The sequence below is a fragment of the Maylandia zebra genome, linkage group LG12 (genome assembly GCF_041146795.1).
Source record: "Maylandia zebra isolate NMK-2024a linkage group LG12, Mzebra_GT3a, whole genome shotgun sequence".
Lineage (NCBI taxonomy): Eukaryota > Metazoa > Chordata > Actinopteri > Cichliformes > Cichlidae > Maylandia > Maylandia zebra.
Window position 1 is genome coordinate 34,621,929 of NC_135178.1, and position 23,263 is coordinate 34,645,191.

Below are 23,263 nucleotides of genomic sequence, written 5' to 3' on the forward strand. Positions count from 1 at the left end.
TGCTCTGCTAATGCCATTTTAAGTTTCAGAGAAATAAAGCACATAATATACCTGTTTGTACCAGTAATCCATAATGACTTCTTCAGTTACAAAAATTTATTCAGAAATGTATTCTCTGACATGAATCTCCAAAATGTTTTAGAAAATATCTCTTTTGCTTTCTTTGATTTACAAAAATACAACAGTATTTCTTCCACTCCTTGGGACCTACATTAAGAAAGTTGAGGACAAGATATCTAAACTTTAAGAAATAAATGTTATTTCAATGTTTACATTTGTATTAATGTTTAGAGAGGATAATTTATCGGAATTTTACTGGTTCCCCATCAACATCGCAGGCTCAGTTTATGCTCACGCCATCTGCTATTACCTGCTGAAATGCTGTCAAACCTAAATTATGTGGTTACAGTACTGAAAAAAAATATTTAAAGAGGTAAAATTATAGTGAAAGTGGTCAATCTATCCAAAACCACAACTTAAGCACAAAGACAAACTCCTTCAACATCTCATTGATTTATGCTTTTACCTACTGAACTGAAATTGTTGACTTCTCTTCTCTCAAATTCAGTGAAAGTGCATTCTGTCTCTGTCTCTGTCTCAGAAAACAGCTAAAGCTTCAACTTTAGAATGTAAACATTTATGGACCAATAACTGTAATGGACATTGACTGTATAATCTGACATTTTGCATAGTGAGTACTTTTGTCTTTGCTGTTTAATATCAAGTTGGATTTCGAATGCAGCGATTTATTGTGAACATTGCCACAAAAAATTGTATGGAGGTTTGAATAATAAATAATAAATTAACACACTTGCTTTTGTTTATAAAACTACAAAACTAAGGTTTGTAGGTTTTTCTGTTTCCATCATCTGTAATGCATGTTGTTGTTGTGCCTATTTGTGTTTGTAAATGCACATTAAAAATGTAATTTGAAAGCTTATTTGGACTTCATTAGTCTGTGCCCTACTTTAAAGGAAAAAGAAAGGCAGGCTATTATGTAACTTTTCTACTGGTCTGGCCAACCAGAGATCAAACTGAGCTGTAACTGTTCAACTAAAGTAAGTTTGACACCACTTGGTTAACCTGCGCATTATGACGACAGAGTGGTCTTAATACATTTCTGTCACCGTATTTTTAGCCTCTAGGCTGATCATGATCACATGCAAATTCAATTAGTTGCTAAATAAAATTGCATATACAGAACCAGGGCTTCTGGAAACAATAGCAAACATGCGTGATGAGAGTAAGAAACTATTGCAGTTTCAAAGACAGATAAAATCTGTTATTTGAAATGAAAAATAAATTCATTTGTAAAGGGCAGTGAGCAGCATTTGGCAAAAATGACATATTAATGCCAGAGGACAATGATCAGACAGCTTCTAGCTGATAGGAAAGCATCAGTGACTGAATAACTGTTTGTTACAACCAAGGTTTGCAGAAGAGCATCTTTGAACACATGTCAAAACTTGAAGCAGATGGGCTGCAGCAGATGACCACACTGGGTGTCACTCTTGCCATTTAAGAACAGGAAACAGGAGACATTGCATAGTACTGGTTGACTGGAAAAATGTTGCCTTATCCGAGTCTTGATTTCTGCTCCAACATTAATTCATTGTTCAGTTTTTTTCACCTCTTTGTGACTGATGGTTGACTGACGGGAGACGAGGACCCACATTAGTAAATGAAAGCCTGAAACTCAAATCTTTGCTACTTGGCAAAAGGTCAACAAAAAGAGATCAGATGATGAAACCAATGCAAACAGACAAAATAGCAAATACAGGGAACAGAAGAGAGAGAGGAAAAAGGCTTACACAATAGTCCAACGACCAGGCGCACACACACACACACACACACACACACACACACACACACACACACAATGCAGTTTAAAAAATGTTGTCAACCCCAACAAGTGGGCATGAGGAGTGGAGAGTTTAATGTTGCACTCAATTAATGTAGTTATCATCCTACACTACTGTTACCATTATTCTCTTGTTAAACCCCTTTAGAGTCTGTCAGCCGTTTAATATGTGTAACAGGTAACTTCAGACAACCATCATAAGTGAACATAGTTCATCACCGAATGCACAAATACCACATTGAACTCTAACTTTCACAAACCAGCTGCTTTCAAACCCTCAAGTTATGTAAGATGGAAAATCATCATCAGGGATCATTTGATTGTTATCAGCTCACAGTTCCACTTGTTCAGCTAACTCAGGTAACTTGCTTATCTGTGAAGTCACCATTAATGGTAGATGATGTAGATTTTAGACCAGGATTTGCAATTATCAAGTTGTTTTTACTTACTTCAATTTCACAAGGCAACAATGCACAAATGTATGTAGTTGCAAAAAGCATACTGTGTGAAATATTACAAGTGGTGGTTAATGAGGAAGGAAGGAAGCAACCTCCACTCTAAAAATGTAAATAGTCATCATGTATGTCAAAAATGTGAACACTCACTGGGAAAGGTAGTCTAAGGAGCTCGAAAAGAAAAGTGTCTGGCTTGAAGCTTCTTCAGTTCTAAGGTCAAATGGTGGAGAGTCCCATTTAAGCCCTATGAGAGTGTCTTCCTAAGAGGGACATGAACCCCCTGTTGATCCTCTACCTAATCACACGAGACAAGGTGTGAAAATGGGTGTAGGTTACAATCAGCCAAGGTTTCAGGTGAACCCGCTGTGAAACCTAGCTCCACCCTATCATGTGATTTCCTGAGGTCAAAAGGTCTAAATGTGAGTGGGCATCCTTCTTGGGGGACGCTCCTATAGGGCTTAAATCTGGGACTCTCCACCATTTGACCTTAGAGCTGAAGAAGCTTCTCGGATGAGAGGTGAAACGTTTTGAAACAACTTAAAGAAGTCCAGACGCTTTTCTTTCCAAGCTCCTTAGACTACGACGACCTGAATGACTGAGAACCTTCACAGACATATTGGGAAAGGTAATAAATGCAACGTGACACAAGCACAAACACACTGTAACATGTTATTGATCTCTGCTTTCACCCACCTGTTGATTGGTCAGAGTCCAAAATAAGATATTGGTCTGCAGTCAGACACGCGTCAGACCTCGAAAGACTTAGCAACTTACACTTATGATGGTGAGTAACTTTTTACTTCACAGTAAATGTTGAAACAGGTTTTGAAAATGTAATTAACCTAAATATAAAACTGCAAAACAAAGCAGACTGTTCACTTATTGCTGAAGATAATTTAACATTTGATTTCTAAGGAATTTTTGTTTTCAGATTTTACCATATGTTTGAGTTTCATGTTTCTTGTGCAGCCTCTGCGTTTAGGGTAACAGTGGTGGTCAGCTGTTTAATGGCTGCAATATAAACTGTTTGCAATAAAACAGCTTTTCCTTTTTATTAAAGCTGTCATTGCTGTTGCTGCTGGCTCTGTCCCCAGCCAGTCCTCAGGGCACTGTGAAGAAGCACTCAGAGGACAGAAATGGTAAAATGTAACTGGCATTATGAATTTGCAAAAGTGTCCTCAAAAGTCCTTTTGTGAAAATAAACAAGTGAGATTCACTTTTTTATACTAGCTCTAAAACTACTTAGAGATGAAATGCTCAGATAAACCCAGTGTACACTATGTGCTCAGGAGCAATAAGCACTAATCAAACAGCTAAAGACCAGGATTCGTCAGTCTAAAGGCTGCAACACACCAAACACTACAAATTCATCCTTGGATCATCAATTTACCTTGAGGCACTGGAATTGTTTATCTCCTGCTTAAATCTGAATTAACCCATTTAGAAATATCAGGAAATAACGAGACGTCCAGTTCATATTTTCATTTTTAATTATTATTTATTTATTTATTTATTTATTTATTTTTTTACCAAGATTTGGCTTAAACCTGATTTTAAAACCGTTTTAACTGACAGTCATAAGAAATTCTGAACTAAAAGAGAAATTTAAGATGAATTGAAACTACTAGGAGAAAATATCATAGTCAAGTTAAAATTGTGTCGACCTTATGAAAAGAGCAGTTTCTGAAGTTTCATCTTTTCACACATGCATATGATTATTTTTTTTAAAAAGGTTTTTGTTTTCTTTCGTACAGTGACCTCTCTGAACCCAGATCTGGACAGAGCTCCTGAAATGACAGACATCTCAGTTAACACATCAGTATATCAACATCTTTTGTTTCCAGCCAAGATGAAACAGAAAAGGCAGGCGTTTGATAATAAGGGCAACGTGAAATGGCAGACCTGGAATGGTTCGCTCCCTGATGGAGCAGTGTCAATTTACAACACATATGTGGGACGTTTTGACTATGTCTGTAAACATGGATGCCATGCTGGATTCTACAGCCATAGCTTGGGAGATTTCTGCCACTATCCCTATGGCGACAAAGAGTATCGTACGGGCTCATTTGATATCCTTGTGAACAAAGATGACTTTGAGATCGTGGAGTGGAAGAAAGGTTCCTATGGTTCAGTGCCCGAACATGCAGTTAGAACATGTTCTAGTGATGAGGTTTATGTTGGAAAAAACGAGTATGGTCTAGGTAAAGTGCATCGTAGACACACTGCACTTTTTCTACCTTGGAGAGGTAAAGAATATTGGTACAAGTACTATGAGGTGCTGACCATTAATAGAGATATTGACAGTGAGATCATCTCTGATGTCAGGTATAAAACTAACAACGCTAAAATCATCGAGTATCCTCCTGAGACCATGCGCATCTCTTCCAGTATTAACAATGGATGCAATCCAGTGACAAAAACAGTAACTCTTTCAAAGACAGTTAGAGATGAGAAAAGGTGGGACATTCACGCTTCTGTCTCGGTTGGTGTCACTAAGACTTTTACTGCAGGAGTCCCTGCCGTAGCATCCGGAAGCATTCAGGTTAGCGGTCAATTTACATTTGACTATTCAAATGGGGCAACTCATGCAGAAGATCACACCCACACTGTTGAAGTACAGGTCTCCGTCCCACCAAACCACTCCTGCAAAGTCAAAATGCTGGCTTATAAGTATGATGTAAACATCCCTTTTACTGCTCTCCTCACCCGAACCTACAGGAACACAGCAATGAAACGATCACACATCTCAGGGACATACTACAGCATCCAGACGGGAGAGGTCCTTGCTGTGGTAGAAAGATGTGAATACCTAACTTCTGCACAGCCATGCCCACAAAAGACATAATAACACAGTTGTAATCATGTGTATATACAAGTTAAGTTGTAAAGTAAAACTTAATATTCCAAATTTATGAATTGAGGAGGGGGCCTAAGGGTACATCGTTCGCCATCTTACAATGCTGTGATTGCAGCCATTCCCCAAGTCTCTGTGAATGGTACTCATGGCCATTAATCAGTGGTCTTTGATCAGTGGGTTTTGGTCAGTGGTTGTTGATCAATGGTCATGAGAATTTGCATATTTAAGATTAAGGAACTGACCTCCCCACCCATTGTTCCTTCAGTGGGCTGGTTTCAGTCATTATGCAAATGTACTGTTTATAAGATTGGGGAAACCTGCAGTCAGCTGAGACTGAAGAAGTCACTTGGATGAGTGACGAAACGTTTCTCCCACAAAACACTACGTCCAGATGAACAGAATCAACTTTTTGGAGTGATACCAAAGTGCTTGCTTAAAGGGAATATGTAATTGTCAGGGTTTTCTCTATTGTATTATTTTATGGGTTTTACCTTACAATATAACAGTAACAGTTGTTTTGAATTGAGGCTGTATAAAAACAAATTGAATTGAATTGAATTAAATAGCTGGACTGATGTTTGAATGCATACAAATTGGCAACTTTGCTCTACCTGCTTAGTTTTTATGAATCTATAAGAATAATTATCATGATAATTTTTTTCTTTGCTGGACTGTAGTATTTGATATCTTATTCAAGGAATTGATCATTCACGAGACACTGTGACCCTCTTAAATCAGACTAAAAATAAAACTTCCTACCTTCCTTCCAAGATAATGTGATAAAGTAAAGGAAGAGCCACACTCTCCTTATCTCTGCCCATGTGCTCACTAATAATAAATAATTACATGTTGACTTACCAAGAATAAACTTTTTAGTGGTGTGATCACTACATCAGTTTTTAATTCTTCACAAAAAATTGTGAAAACTGTTTTTGTACCTGGCTTTCTTGTTGGGTGTGTTCAGTCAATCCAGCAGATGGCACTGAAACCTCATTAACTGCTCACCACAGCCTTTTTTTTTATAATGAAAAAAAAGGCTAGTTTACTACTAGATTTACTAGTTTAGACACAGTTTTATTGAAACTGACATTTTAAGGTCAGTTAAGTTGACATTCAGCAACACTTTCATTTTCATCTAATGCATATAATCATAATTAAATGCTAAAAATAACAGTGTATACTTGTATCCTCTATACTTATATCTTCTATTTGAACAAGATAGAAATTTAGGAGTAACATGGCCTTACAAACCCAACAGTGAGATCTTAAGAGATCCACAGCCTACGGCTCTTTGATGGGGTGTCACAGGGTAAATGTAAAATAATAAAATAAATATTCTTCTGTAGCAATAACAAAGTATAACATAAATTGTTCTGTAGCAATTACACAAGAATATCCAGTAATGTCCTGCCTACAATTACACACATTCACTTACCGAATATCGGGGGCATCTGCTGTGGCAAATGGGTGCAAGCCTTTTACCACAAACTTAGTCACTGCTCGGTGACATTCGTCTATCCTGGTCTGAAAGGAGACGCTAACGGTAGACTGCAGCGAAAACTGCCAGCATCTGAGCCAGACTCTGTCTCTCTCATCATGGTCGCCTAAATGCACAGTAATGGCAGGTTTTGTAATAAGGCAGATCGCGCTAACATAATATGCACTGTTAGTTGATTATTTACCTGCCGCATTAACGGGAGAGGACGTGCAAACGTTACCGCTGCTGCTGGGCTGAGATTCACGAGTCCGGAGTGGAATTAAAAACACGACATTCATTTAAGGTCATCGCGTGTTTTGTGAGCAAATGCTTTTGCATATTCGTAGTGTTTCCTCCCTTAAATTAAATATCTACTTTGCAAGTATTGCAAGTTGCCCTGTTGTCATCCGTTCTCGTAAAGTATGACCAAACTTTTGAGCGTTTGAGCCGCTTAGGCGCCGTGTTTCCTGCCAGGTAAATGACGCTCAACAAGAACCGGGTTTCGATACCCATCCCTACTTGTGACCAAGTTTATTTAAACAAAGTCTTGAAAAAGCGAGTGTTGAAATAAGAAGAGAAAATGCTCTCAATTATGGAGACAGTCAAATGGTCTATTTATGTTTGATGTGTGCTTTACATTTGTGTGGCTGTTAATAAAGTTAGCGCGCTCTAGGGGGCGTATGCGTTCATCAAAATGGCCGATGGCTGATGTGTATTTTTTCCTCCCTAGAATATCGTCGGCGAAGTTTGCCATGTGCGTTAGATTTCACTGCGCATTTTCATACCTCTGCCAACAGGTTATGGGCCCAGGAAGCTAAGAAGTTTTCCGAAAGAGTCCATCTGTTTTTTTGCCACCGAGAGAAACGCCGCGACGTACTGTGCACTCGGTGAGGATTAGCATACCATGCTAGCGCCATGAGCCGACGAGCCGCTGAGTGAAATAGCCGTTGGGCTCGGCTAGTTTTTGATGGAGACGAAAAGAATTACGAACTATGGGAGACGAAATTTTTGGGCCACCTTCGTTTGCAGGGTTTAAGAGACATTATTTTGAGGCAGCCTACCGACGTGGAGGGAGAAGAAGACGGAGCAAAGAATGCAGAGGCCTACGCGGAGCTGATCCAGTTTCTGGATGACAAAAGTTTGTCTCTTGTTATGCGAGAAGCAGCGGACGATGGACGGAAGGCGCTGGGGATTCTAAGAAACTATTATGCAGGTAAAGGAAAACCTCGTATAATTAGCCTGTATACAGAACTCACTTCGCTCCAAAAGCCCAGCAGTGAGAGTGTGACTGAGTATGTGATACGAGCAGAGACAATAATCACAGCCCTGAGGAATGCTGGTGAAACATTGAGTGATGGGCTATTGGTAGCAATGGTTTTGAAGGGACTGCCAGAATCGTTCAAACCGTTTGCTATCCATGTCACACAAAGTGAAGTTGAAGTGACTTTTGCTGAATTTAAAACTAAACTGCGAAGCTTTGAAGACACAGAGAAAATGCGCGCCGCAGCGTCAGATGACAACATCATGAAAGCACGTGCAAGACCGAGCGACAATTCCACGTTTGAAAAATCGAATGACCGTGGGGCCGGCAACGCAGACATAGTGTGTTTCAGATGCGGACTAAAAGGACACAAAGCCAGGACGTGTCAGCGCAAGCAGTGGTGCAGCGAGTGTAAAAGCACCACCCATCGGGACTCAACATGCAGACGGAAACGGCGGCAAGACAACGCACGGAAAGTTTCTGAGGAGTCGGGTAGCAAAGACTACGCATTCCGGGTAAGCAGCGAGGATGCAGCGTTCCAGTCAGAGCATGGCATCAACAAAAAGGGTCTGATGGTGGACACAGGGGCAACTTCGCATATTGTCACAGATATAACGAAGTTCAGGAGATTTGACGACAGTTTCCAGCCCAAGTCACACTACGTAGAGTTGGCTGACGGCACAAAGTGCACTGGAGTTGCAGAGCAAAGAGGGGAGGCAGAGTTTTGCTTGATGGACAGCAGGGGGCAGTGCCACAAAACAACCCTGAAACAGGCACTGTACATCCCATCGTATCCACAAGACATCTTCTCTGTGAAAGCAGCTACCTCAAATGGGGCAACTATGATCTTCAAGCAAGGAAAAGACACCCTGCGACACAAAGACGGTACAAGGTTCCCAATATATGAGTACAACAGACTGTACTACCTACAAACAGTAAACACTGAAGGTAAAGACCAGTGTAAGGGTTGCTATGACATGCAAACATGGCATGAAATTCTCGGTCACTGTAATTATGATGACATTCAGAAATTACAGGGGGTTGTTGATGGTATGGCAATCAAAGGAAAAACAGACAAATCTGTCTTGCATTGTGAAGTGTGCACACAGGGAAAGTTTGTTCAAACTAGAAACAGGGACCCTGATGCACGAGCCAAAACCGCCTTAGAGCTGGTACACACAGACCTAGCTGGTCCAGTAGACCCAGAGTCCAGAGATGGATATAGATTTGCACTATCATTCACTGATGACTATTCCAGTGCGGTGTTTGTGTCTTTTCTGAAAAACAAGAGTGACACAGCAAAAGCGACACAGAAGTTTTTGGCTGATACAGCCCCGTATGGGCAAGTTAAATGTATCAGGTCTGACAATGGAACAGAGTTTATGGGAAATGAGTATCAGGCACTCCTTAGCAAAAATGGAATCAGGCATGAGACCTCAGCACCATACTCACCACACCAAAATGGTACTGCAGAACGCAATTGGCGCACTCTTTTTGATATGGCCAGGTGTATGTTAATAGAGAAGCAGTTACCTAAAGAGTTGTGGACTTACGCAGTGCAAACAGCAGCTGTAGTGAGGAATAGATGTTTTAACAGACGCACAGGACAGACACCATGTTTGATGCTGACAGGAAGAAGGCCAAACCTTTCCAGGATGCAGACATTTGGGTCAGTGTGTTATGCCTACAGGCAGAACAAGAGAAAACTAGACTCAAGGTGTGAGAAAGGAATTTTTGTTGGCTATGACAAGAACAGTCCAGCTTATATGGTCTACTACCCAGACAGTGGGAAAGTACAGAAGCATAGACTGGTGAAGTTTGAGACTAAAACAAGAGTAGAGAGACAAACACAGACTGACCAGGTGCCAGATGATGAGGGTGACTTTGAGACACCAAACAGGTTTACCAAGACCAGAGAACAGACTGATGTGAGTACAGAACACACAGATACTCAAGAACAGATCCCAGTAAGCATGTCTGAGATGAGCAGCCAGTCACAGGAGAATGAACTCGACTGCGAGGCTGCAAGGTATCCTTCCAGAGTGAGAAAAAGGCCTGGGTATTTAAGTGAATATGTTACTGACAAGGAGGATTGTGATCAAGTACTTACAAACATGGATTATTGTTACAGAGCAATGTGTAACATTCCCCAAACATTCAAGGAAGCAATAACTTCATCTAACTCAGAGAAATGAGTCAGTGCAATGGATGAAGAGATGCAATCACTAAGTGAAAATGACACATTTACCTTAACCACTGTGCCTGAGGGTAAGAAGACAGTGGGGGGTAGATGGGTGTACGCAGTCAAAAACAATGTTGATGGATCTGAGAAGTACAAGGCACGTTATGTTGCTAAAGGATATAGTCAGAGGATAGGTGTGGATTATGAAGAAACATTTTCCCCTACTGCTAACCTGACTAGTATCAGAGTGTTGATGCAAAAGGCAGCACAAGAAAACATGCTTTTACACCAAATGGATGTTAAAGCTGCCTATCTTCACGCACCAATAGATTGTGAGGTATTCATGGAACAACCTGAGGGTTATGAGGTAAAATCCGACACAAATGAAAAACTTGTGTGCAAGTTGAAAAAGTCGCTATATGGGCTAAAACAATCAGGCCGAAATTGGAACAAGTTGTTGCATGAATATCTGAGTGAGAACAACTTTGTGCAGAACCCCACTGACCATTGTGTTTACACAAAAATGACAGAAAATAAGAAGGTGATTCTGACAGTATGGGTGGATGACCTGATCATTGCTGCTAGTGATGAAAGTGAACTAACTGTTGTGAAGAAAATGCTTGCAGCAAAATTCAAAATGAAGGATTTGGGTAAACTGAGACATTTCATTGGTATAGATTTTGACCAGAGTGATAACTGTGTAAAAATGTCACAAAAACAATATGTGGAAAAAATACTTGAAAGATTCAACATGCAGGATTGTAAAGAAAGACAGACACCCTGTGAGCAAAAACTGAACTATGCTGATGATGCAGAAATGATGAGTGATGTCAAAAGGTACAGAGAGGCAGTTGGTAATCTGATCTATTTGGCTACATGCACAAGACCAGACTTGAGTTTTATAGTCAGTAAACTTTCACAGTACTTTACTGAGCCAACTGAAGACCAATGGACTACAGTAAAACATGTACTGAGGTATCTGAAAGGGACAACCGAGAAAGAACTGTGTTACAGGAAATGTGACAACAAAGAACTGAGGTTGTGGGCATACAGCGATGCTGATTGGGCAGCTGATGTAACAGACAGACGGAGTACAACTGGTTATTGCATAAGCTTGTCTGTAGATGGTCCTTTAATCTCATGGAAAACCAAAAGACAACCTACTGTTGCATTATCTACCTGTGAAGCGGAGTACATGGCTTTAGCTGCAACCCTACAAGAAGTTTTGTACCTAATGCAACTGTTACAAGGTATTGATGGACAAAAATATGCACCGCCAAAAGTTCATGAAGATAATCAGGGTGCCATTGCGTTGGCGAAGAATCCTGTGACGAGACAGAGATGTTAACATGTTGACATAAAGTACCACTTTGTGAGGTCAACTGTGAGTGCAGGAAAAATAACTCTGGATTATTGTTCAACAGAAGAGATGGTTGCAGATGTAATGACAAAACCTGCAACAAAAGTTAAGTTGTTCAAGTTTGAGAAGTTTATGTTCGGGCATTAACATGGTATACGGACATGTATACAGTACTGAGGAAGAAACCTTTTGTTTGTTGTTTTTTGTTTGCTTAAGAGCATCATAATATGAGAGCAAGTGGGGGTGTTGAAATAAGAAGAGAAAATGCTCTCAATTATGGAGACAGTCAAATGGTCTATTTATGTTTGATGTGTGCTTTACATTAGTGTGGCTGTTAATAAAGTTAGTGCGCTCTAGGGGGCGTATGCGTTCATCAAAATGGCCGATGGCTGATGTGTATTTTTTCCTCCCTAGAATATCGTCGGCGAAGTTTGCCATGTGCGTTAGATTTCACTGCGCATTTTCATACCTCTGCCAACAGCGAGCAAATGCAGGTCAGCTGCTCTTTGTAACTTCCAGATAACCTGTTAATGTCAGCGACTGCAGTCATCCTGTTGATTCTACTCAGACTCGGTTATCTTGTAATATTCTATTTACGTCAAAGGTTTAACTGACTGATGAAATACACATTGCTCCACATAAAATACATATTATCTGACACATTATTAACTTTCTAAGCTTATTGAATACAAAGTCATCAGCAGCAGTCGTGATAAGAAAGCGTTTTGATTTGCTTTCTTCCTGCTCAATGATAAACCTCCAACTGTTAAATGTTTAACAGCTAAACACGAGGTTTTTGGGTCAATTTTGTGTTCTCCATTCTTTAAGCACCGGTTCGAGCACCGTTTAAGCACCGGCACCGTTTCAAAAGTACCGGTTTGGTACTGGTATCGGATAAAACCTAAACGATACGCATCCCTAATCATGATTCAACCATTCTTTGATTAAAGGTATAATGTGTGGGGATTATATCATTTTAATATCATGTTTATTCATCCGTATCCTTTTTATTCGTTTATATCCTTTTTATTAAGCTTTGAAACTGATTCAAAGCAAACAAAAATGGTAAAATGATGTTAAGAGAAGAAAAACAAGATTGACATTATTAGACATACTGGAACTGGATTCGACGGGGTTTTCTAAGAAATTCACATTAGCTGACAATAGCCTCAGTTTTCTCCTATTTCTGTTTTCTTTTTTCCTATTTTCGTTGTGTTTTGTGTGGTTTGCTGCGTTTTTCTGTTCAGTGGAACTGGATTGGACCGGACAATGCTTGAATTTTTCTAGAAGTTCACATCGATCGACCACAGCCTGGATTTCTCCAATCTGAATATTATCATATGTCCCAGTGATTGACGTTGTGTGGATCTCTCCATCACCGTAAGTACGCCTGAGGAGTGCTGTGAATGAAATATCAACTTTTTCTTTGTGCCGAACAGTGGAAAATTTACAGGAGTGGTTTGGTGGCACGGTAAGCTCCACAGAGGCAGTGTCAGTCATACTCTCTGTCACAGTGGCTCCCTTTGTAAACTGAAACTGCACCTCTGTGCTGACTTCAACAGTTCCTCCCACAAGGAGTGGAATGCCAGCCTTAATGGTTGTGTTAGCCCCAAACTTGACAGAAAAGGCAAAGTCCCACCTCTGCTGCACCTCATATGTCTTTGAGAGTGTCACTGTTTTCACTACTTTGTGACATTCATAGTTGCTGATGGTTGCTTCATGCATGACCTCAGGAGGAAATTTGAAGACTTTAGAATCATCATTGTTGTATCTGACATTGTAAATCGTCTGGCTGATTACATTTTCACTGATGGTCAAGACCTTATACTTCTTGTATGAATATTCTTTATCCTTATAAGGCAAGTAGAAAACCTTATCTTTAGTGGACACCTTCCCCAGTCCATATTGGTTCTTGCCCACATATATTTGCTTCCCTGGGCAGGTCCAGACTGAATTCTTTGGTACTGAACCATACGAATCAGCCTTCCACTCCAGGATCTCAAAGTTGTCTTTGTTAACCAGTATTTCAAATTTATAACCTATTGTATTCCTTTTATTACTGGAAAAGGAGCAATATCGACCCTTGCTGGGCGTATAAAAGCCAGCGTCACACTTGTACTTACAGATATAATCAACTTGATTAGTATAGCCATTGTAAATCGAGACGGTATGATTAGGAAGAGAGTTGTTCCAGGTCACCCACATCAGGTTAGTGCCATTGATAGGGACAAAGGAGGAAGACTGAACTTGTCTCTTCTGTCTGAAGTTACGAACACTTAGAAGTGGCAGATTTGTTTGCATCAGTCTGTTCACTGAAGTTGGAGGGATGCCACTGGAATCTGTTCATGTGGATAAAAGGAAAAGGACATGCATGAAACTAAAATGCAGGCACACAAAGTAAAATGATGCAAATGTCTCAAAACATTATTTGCAAAGCCTCAAAATACAAATTATAATAGCATCATTAAACAGCACGATGCTATACACATCACCTTAATTTATATGTTCATTAAACAATTTTTCCTGTAGATAATTTCAGAATAATTTCCCTCTGAAATATGATGAAATGGAATGAAACACAAGGACCAGACTGGAAAACATGAGTAAACTCAAAGACCATGGGAAGACTAAAACGCAGACCTAAATCATCTTAATAAAGAAAAGACTCAAAAGTCCCAAAAATATACTCAAAAACCCTCCGAACATGTAGAAATAATATTATGTGACTCAATTTAATACTGTTTTTGTCATTGCTGTGTGCAGGCAGGCAGGAAGAGAGGACCCAAAATGCAGGACTCAGAGACAGAAGTAACTCACAATACTCAGCTTTATTGCTGGGAAGAAACTGAACAAAAACTAACTAAACTGGGAATACGGAGCAAACTAAACAGGTAGGCAGGCTGGCAAACAGAACACACAGTGAAAGTGAGGGTGTGACGCAACAACGAGCAGGGGAAGATGCAGACACTAAATACAAGAGGTGAACAGAGCTAAGAGGAAACAGCTGGGAGAAACGGCTGACGCTGATTACACTGACGAGACAGGGAGAGCACAAAGCTGAACGCACAGACATTAGGCACAGACCTACAAAATAAAACAGAAAGTACACGGCAGATAGAGAGATCCAGACGAGACACAGAACTTAACAGACGCAGACTCATACAAATACACGCCATTTACCATTTAAAATCAAAATCCAGAGGTAGGATCAGCAGCAACAACAATGGCAAATGTATGTGGGATATGAAAACAGGGGGAAAATCATATAATCAGGAGTGTATAAAATCAATAAAAGCTCTGAACAGCAAAGCTATGAAGACACTGAGTCAAGAGTCTGAACTGTCTCAAGATGGGGAATTCCCTTTCAGAGAGGAGCTAAACGTTTACAACCTGTTTTGAAAATGTGTAGTGTTGGTTAAAATTTGCAAACAAGCAGTGCTCACCTTCCATCTTCAGTCTGCTTTCGCTTGCTTCAACTGTCCTGTGACTTACTTTTTCTTTCCACTCTCTTATAAGGAGGCCAGTGAGATAAAAATAGGATGTGAGGGAGTTTCCTGAAAATATTTTGCTGTTATATTTCTGTGATGCAGGGCCGTGCAGAGAGGTTTAAAGGGGCGGGTGCTCAAAGTCAAAAAGGGGCACATTGAACCAGGCTGAATAACAACAACACACATTCATCAAGAATCTAATATGGGAAGGGCAGGGCTGTGTGGATCTGAGACTGTAGACATTAAAAAGTCCATAGGAGAGATGGTAGCTGATTAAACAAGTGTCATGAGATAATAACAAAATGCAAAGATTGGTGACAGCGCTTGGAACCATAAGGCAACAAAAAACTGTGAGAAATAATTTAGGCTCTGCCTGTGAATCACTCTTTGCTTCTCTTCTTCCTTCCATCCCATCTTTTCATATATCACTCTCCACTTGTTCCTGAGGAACGCGAAAGGAGACCTTCGGCGTTCTTATGGTACGTGGCGGGTTATGGCTGGAATCCAGTGAAATGACGCTCCCGCGGTAATAGACGTTCCAGCCCTGTATTCCAGCCCTAAACCTAACCTTATCCCTAGCCCTGACCATAACCTTATTCCGACTTTAATGATGTTAAATAGCGTGTTTCTAAGCGATTTGAAGAAAAAGAGCAAACATGTGTAGATTCAGTCCAGACGGTTCTCATATTTCCTCTTTTTTCCGAGGTCGTCATTTAGGAACGTGGTGGGTAGCCGAAAACGTAATATGGTGACGATTTGTCACCTAGCGTAAAATGTTACGCTTTGGGAGTGAGAACGGGTTGTGCTGGTATATATGTGTCAATCTAATAAACTTAAACCTACGCATCCTCCCTATTCTGGTATTCTAAACAGTACCCGAAAGTAGACTGCTTGGTCGAGTTAACCTCCTGAACTATTTACAAAACATGGTGAAAACCTGAAATTAAGACAGAAGACTAGAGGTGAGACATGATCATTACTGATTACTGATGACAGATTTAGATATATTTTCATAAACCATTCATTTGCCACATCAATAAACACCATGGCAGGGCAAAATATTTTTTCTAACGTGGCAACCTTTAAAAAGTGAAAGGAGATAGAAAGACAGATGAGAAAGAAAAAACTTAATTGACTTTTTGATGGCATTTTACACACAGTACTGGTACAGTATCTAGAAAATGTGGGAAAATGCTGGCATCATAAACAGTACTTAGCTACTTCTGAAGAAATTATGATGGGACCCTAAAAAAATACTATGTACAATAATGGATTTCTATACATTTTACATCAGATGAAAACGTTTGTTGTAAGATTTATTTATTTATTTATTTATTTTTTAACTTTATTTACAAACAACAGTATAACATACAAGGCACCGTCATTAATCCGATTATGTTACATCCTCGGTTGAGCATTATAGCAAGAAAAACAAACAAACAAACAAACAAAAAAACAAAACGAAAAAAAAAACAAAAAAACAATAAGCACAAAGCTAAAAGAGTTAGTACAAAAAGAAAGAACAGTCATTGAAGGATTTGAACCAAAGGCAAAAAATAACATGAGCAAAAAAGGGCAGTCATGATTATAAAATAGGGAGGGGTTTTTTTGGGGGTTTTTTTTTAACATAGATTAAACTCTTTAAATAAAACAACAAGTTTATGGGGTTTCTTAGTATTCACAAGTTTCAGCGATTTAGCCCAGAGTTTAAAGTCATTCAGCCATCTGTTTATACATGGTTTAGCTTTAAAGTATCTGCATTTGTGAATAAAAAAATTTCCCATTAACAAAAACGTCCTAATCAACAGGTCAAAATCTGCATTCTCAGCAAGTATTCCAAACAGTAGCCAGCTCCACATGTCAGTCCAGAAGGAGTGCACTGATTCACAGTTGAAAAACAAGTGATCCAGACTTTCAATATCATTTTCACAAAATGTGCAGGCGTTCACATCTAAGTTAAATTTCCGTCTTAAGAATTCATTGGTTGGATAAACCTCATTAATGATTTTAAAGTGAACCTCTTTTACACCTTTCTTGGCTGCTACTTCAAAGCACATTGTGCGCTGTCTGTCCTGCGTGCTGCACAACAACATTGAATATTTAGTATTTACTGCTGTTTACACTTAGCTAGATTAATGCGATGGTGTTGTGTTTAGTATGTTGCTTTGTTTTTGTTTTTTTTGTTTTTTTTTGCTTGTTTTCTATTCCTCTCTCAACAGGTGATCCAGGAGATTTTAATTTTTTTTCTCCCCCGCTTTCTCACTGTCCCTCTCCCCTTCTGTTTTTCCTTTCCTTCCTCTTTCTTTTTCCCTTTCCTATCCCTCACTCATGTCTGTCCCGTCTGTAACATCTGAAAATAAAATATAATAAATAACAAAAACAAAGATCGATGAAATGGACCAATACGGCAATGCCACGATGATCCATTTGGCAAAGTAAACCCATTGGGTATCCTTGTTGGTCTTCAGACAACAATTCTGATGGCTAAAGAACCAAATGGGACAGGCCAAAAAGAAAGAAAAAAAAGTGAACCTCTTTTACTTTAGGAGAAAGAGGAAGTGAGATATACTTTTTTCTTATCGCCTTAACCTCCATGGTCTCAAATTCTTTAAGGATATAATTTTTTTTAACCGGATTAGGGCAAATTTCGTTTATCAAAATATTCCTGATCACTTTGTTTGTAAACCTGCTGTCACCAAATTCAACTCCAGTTATGCAGAGCTGCTTCAGTCCAGAAGAAATTTTAGAGTGCACAATATCTTCTTTTATCATTGATCTCAAAGGGACTGGGATGGCTTTCACTAGGGATTTATATCTGTTAGCAGTACATCTTACATCAAATTTCTCACAAAATGTCTCATGTTTTAATAAGACCCCATTATCATCCATAAAATGAGCTACAGCCCAAATCCCTTTAGATCTCCATTCATCCACGTACACAGATTTCCTACACAAACAGATATACCTGTTGTTCCATATAGGGGTATTGTGAGGAGTAAAGTTATGTTTATAGATTAATTTCTAGTAGAGAAGGAACTGCTGATGGAAAGCTGAGAGTTTAACAGGTAACGAACTGCAATCAAAGTCACAACGTAACAAAAAGTCTATTCCACCCATTTTGCCAAAAATCACACTGGGAATAATGTTCCAAAAGGAATTTTTGTTCCTAATGAAAGATCTTAACCATTTCAATTTTAGTACACCATTCATAACATCAAAGTCAATGGCATTAGCCCCACCCTCTTCATAATTCTTAATTATATAATTTTTCTTTATATATTGACATTTGTTCCTCCATATGAACCTAAAATTAAGATTATTTATAGATTTAATTAGTTTTGGAGATATGGGCAGAGAAAAGGCTGGATAGATTAGTCTGGATAGACTGTCCATTTTGGTTAGCAAGATTCTCCCAAACAGAGTTATGTCCCTTTGCAGCCACCTGTTTAAAATTGACTTACACTTTTCTATATTGGTACAGATATTCTTATTTTCTGTTGATGTCTTATCCTTGCAAATTACAATGCCTCTTTTTTGATCTGTATATTATTTATTGCTTGCAGGGGACACTCATGCAGAGCTAGAATTTCACATTTATTAATATTCAGCTGTAGGCCAGAAGCTTTGGAGAAGTGGTTGATCGCCTGTAAGGCTAAAGGAATCTGGTCCTCATTTTTTAGAAACAGGGTGGTGTCATCTGCGAGCTGACTGATTATTATCTGTTCACCCATCACAGTTAACCCCTCAATGTGACTGTTTTTAATCAAAATAGACAACAGCTCAGGGCAGGGATAGCTCAGTAGGTAGAGTGGTGGCCCCATGATCGGAAGGTCGGGGGTTCGACTCCACTGAACAGCTACTCTGAGGTACCCCTGAGCAAGGTACCGTCCCTACACACTGCTCCCCGGGCGCTGCATTGGTGGCTGCCCACTGCTTCACTGGGTGAATGGGTTAAATGCAGAGGAACTATTTCCCTATGGGGACTAACACGCACACTTTACTTTACAGCTCAGCAACCATGATGAACAGAAGCGGTGAGCTGCTACATCCCTGCCTTATCCCTCTATTAACCTCAAACCTTGAACATGTACCATGTTCTAGCAAAACAGAGCTGTTAATGTCATTATATAGCATCTCTATAACATTGATAAATTCCTCTCCAAAACCAAAAGACTGCAGAGTTTTTAATATGAACGTATGTTCAACTGAGTCAAATGCTTTGTAAAAATCCAAGAACAGGATATAGGATGCAAGAACAGTTCTTATTTCTCTATCGATTCCTTTAATGCATCAAACAATAAAGTTCTTAGGTCCTTCCAGAAGAATTGATAAAAATTAGTAGTGAGTCCATCTGTGATGGATCGAGCAGTGAAGGAAACTTAGGCACAGGTTAAAGTCCAAAAAATGATTTTTTTATTTAACCCGAAAAACATAATTGGTTAACTCATGCAAAAAGAATCAAAATCTTGGGCCCATAAAAGAGGTCAAACTAACAAAACTCTACTCAAAGTTGACAACACAACTGATAACTCAAACAAACTGACCTAACTTAATGAGACAAAGGGGAAACTTAAATAGTGGCTGATCAGCCCACAAAAACAGGAAAAGGGGTAAAACACACAAAACCTAACTAAACCAAACATAATGAACTCCAATTCCCCCCCATGGTCCTGAGTTATGGCGTGAACCAATTTGTAGCCTTCCTTTAAAGCTCGCTCCGCCCCTTTTCCACCTCTTGGCTCCTTAATCATGGGACTGGAACAGCTGCAACTAAGGTAACTCAGAAAACAAAAGATTAATCATACATAACAGTGTAAACTAAAATGTGCGCACTTATTTTAGAATGCAGTGTTATGTGGATATGTGAATGAATTCTAAACCAAAACCAGTTATTTATTGTTCTGTAAATAAACTCCTATATTTAAAGAAAGAAATGTGAATGCAATGTTACTTATAAGCCTCTACACTAACATGGTGAGATTACCACTGTGTGGCTGTAAGTGCAGCCATCACACCATCTGTCCCTGGGGACTTGTTTAATGCCATTTTCATGACCACCAAATCCGGTTCCTCAATTTTAAACTCTGAATCACACAGATCTTTGAACGGCTTGTCAATACATGGGATGAGATTATGAATCTTATCAAAGAAACTATCAGAATCAGTTGCCGAATATTCTGAGGAGTACAATTTGGAATAAAAAGTGAAGACTTCCTTTTCAATCTTTCTGAAATCTTTACATTCAGTCCCATTTATCAACAAGCTTGAGATTAGATTTCTCTGCTGTCTACACTTTTCCAGCTTACTAAAATATGATGAGTTCTTTTCACCTGCCTCAATCCACTTGGCTCTCGATCTTATAAAGGCACCCTGGGCTTTCTCTAGGTAAAGATCGTCTAATTTAGTTTGTAACTCCATCAATTTATTCTTCTCTTGCACGTTTAGTTTTTCTTTACTACAGCACTGAGTTATTTCACAAAGTAAATTACTTTCATATTCCCGTTTTTCCCTGTTCAGTTCTTTGCAGAATTTTATAGTGAATTCTCTGATTTTGAATTTAATAAATTCCCATTTCTGTATATTACCCACTACTGAGTCATCATACGTTTGTTTTAAGATTCAGAGCGATAAACAAACAAGAGAGAAAAGCCGATCAGCTGATCATTGATCAGTTTCATGATTGAAGTAGAAACAGGAGAGGGAGGGGAGAGAATGAGAGAAGAAGAGGCAGCTGTGCAGCAAAGACACAGAATAACTCCAGCTTTGTGTCTTTTTCATTGTAGCTGAAACACGGGACAAACTGTGTTCCTTTTCACCTCAATACCAAACGCGCAATATTTTCTCTGTATACGAGACGATTCCGTTTTTTACGGGACAGTTGGAAACTCTAATAACTAACCTTATAAATGAGATAAAACAAGTTCAACATCAATAATATCATAGCACCCGCCCAGCAGTATAGAAACGAGTTATTGTAACTGACTGTAAAAAGTCAGCATAACGAAAATAAACTCCACCTAAACTTGGTTTATATCTGACCCAGACAGACTGCAGGTCATAACTTCTTACCTGAAGTTCAGTTCACTGCCTCGGGTCTCTGCTCCTCCTGCCTTTCCATCATTCACCTGCCAGCGTGTTGCATCTGCTGGCCTCCACCACTTGCTAATGTTACTGAATCTGTAGAAGCTCCGCAATAGCCACCACCAAACAATTGAGTTATTTTTACACATCTCCCTTCATCTGGCAAATCCACCAACTTTCAGTGTTTATACCGTTACGGAAAAAACGAAGAAAAAAAACCCCCATCGACCCATAAAAACGAAAAATCACCGCCCGGTGGGCCGATGGCCAGTCCAGCTATGTAGCCTGCAGTCATTTTTTAAGCTCACCTTCAGACGCTTTCTGTGCTGCTGAAGTAAAATCCCGTTTTGCGGCTTAGCAGGAGTTGCCGCGGTGTTATTGTGGAGCAGGGAAATTATTTTACTGCTATTGTTAAAGAATCATCATTACCATTGCATTAAGAATATAATCTGCAGCATTGATATTGCATTCAGAGGTTTAACAGTGTGTGTCTTTCAGAAAGATTAAAGTCACAGGCTGACAGGAAACTGCAGGCTTGCAGAGAGTTTGCAGAAGTGAAAGCAGAGTCTTAAGTTATTCTGAGCAGCTGGCTAGACGAGGCTATTTGAATTACTAGGTTATTCAAATTGATCATTGCTCTAACAATGTAACAGATAGCTTTAAGAAGGCCTTAAGATGTTTATGCATACAGTTATTATATTAACCTTGAATTCCAGATGCAGTTATAACTATTTTATACATATTGCATATCTGTGCTTATTTTGAGTTGATGTTCAGGTTCATTAAGGGTCTTAAGCTTCACTGGTGAGAGTGTCCAGATGATCCATGCTGAGGGAAAACTAGAACATAGAAGGATTGCAATACATGCTTACAAAACACTTATATCAGGTCATTTTATATTAAGTTTTCATTAGAGGTTCTTGATTAAAACATTTATTCAACATAGTACATGTAGTTTCAGTTAGGTTATTGTACCTAAGGATGAGCCTCTGGTCTGGTAAAAGGTCAGAAGTGCAACGGTGAGATGAGAGAGCATGTGAGGTCAACACACACACACACACACACACACACACACACACACATTAGTTAGATTTATTTATAGATGAAAGATTATTACATATACGAGAGTGGTTTCTGTCTCTCTGTCTGGTTAGAGGTCAGGAGCTAGTCGGCGAGGTGAAATAGGGTGCAATTGTGGTTAGCACACAGACACACACACACACACACTCAGAGAGAATCATTTATAGGGGAAAGTTTAATCATGTTATGCTTTGATGTTGCAAAAAGAGCAGTTTGTCGCACAACTGCTGCTGAGGTGTCAAGATGACAAGCGAGCATCCGGCAGTGACAGGATGTACCTGTTATGAAGATAGAAGACGATGTTCTTTTGAACTGTGTTAAAAGTCATTGTGGTTTTGATTTGACGTATGTATATAATCTGTCTGTGACGTATGAAGGGGCGTCATTAATTTAAACCCTGATGCTATAAAAATCTGTGTATGCTTTGATTAAGTCGAAGATCAATTCCTGTCGGCGAACGGAGCTGGTCTTCCCACGCGTGTGTATTCATTAAAATCAGTTGTTTGACCAAGATCTTCTGGACCATGGTTGTTTGTACTCTCCTTCCTCAATTTTTGAACCTTAACATTATCCATGGATGATGAACAAGAATCACTCAGAAGTGTTCGTCTATGCTCTGTGTCAGGCGCTTCAGTAGATTACTCGCGCTATTAACAGCAGCCGATAGTTTTTTCTCCCCAGGACATAGCTTACATATTGCTGTAATGTTCTTGTCTGCTTGTTTCAGAAAAGTGAAGAGACGGGAATATGTCCATTTCATAAAACAGCCACACGCTTCAGCCGAGTCTGACATCTTCCGCTTTAGAATACAACTATGCAGCAAACTGGTGCGAAATGACGTGCACCTGCACTACAGCGATGTTAAAGCGGCAGAGTTTACTTCTACGTTTAGAAGATAAATTAATTAAATTAAATAATGATATTCAGCGAGTTTAATTATTTTACAATGTAACGCAAGTACATTGTAAGTAACTGTAATTAAAATACCTAAAAATGAACAGTAATTAGTTACTCTACTTTTTTAGTGGAAAAGTAATTAAGTAACGCGTTACTGTAATTTACACCCAACACTGACTTGGGTAATTTACACCCAATTTAGTAACGCGTTACACCCAACACTGACTACCACACTGCAAAAACTCAAAATCTTACCATGTTTTA

At 39.3% G+C, this 23,263-nt stretch overlaps 2 protein-coding genes across 2 annotated transcripts; one reads left to right on the forward strand and one right to left on the reverse strand.

The window, feature by feature from the left end:
• Nucleotides 1-3,028: 3,028 nt before the first annotated feature.
• LOC101486334 (natterin-3-like) lies at nt 3,029-6,057 on the forward strand. Its single transcript, XM_004555731.3, has 3 exons — nt 3,029-3,100; nt 3,377-3,455; nt 4,071-6,057. The coding sequence occupies exons 1-3, from the start codon at nt 3,095-3,097 to the stop codon at nt 5,159-5,161; spliced, it is 1,176 nt and encodes a 391-aa protein (XP_004555788.1). The 5' UTR covers nt 3,029-3,094; the 3' UTR covers nt 5,162-6,057.
• Nucleotides 6,058-11,821: 5,764 nt separating this feature from the next.
• On the reverse strand, nt 11,822-14,924 carry LOC143412292 (natterin-3-like). Its single transcript, XM_023152563.2, has 2 exons — nt 14,897-14,924; nt 11,822-13,792 (listed from the first exon to the last, which is right to left on the reverse strand). The coding sequence occupies exons 1-2, from the start codon at nt 14,901-14,903 to the stop codon at nt 12,501-12,503; spliced, it is 1,299 nt and encodes a 432-aa protein (XP_023008331.1). The 5' UTR covers nt 14,904-14,924; the 3' UTR covers nt 11,822-12,500.
• Nucleotides 14,925-23,263: the final 8,339 nt, after the last annotated feature.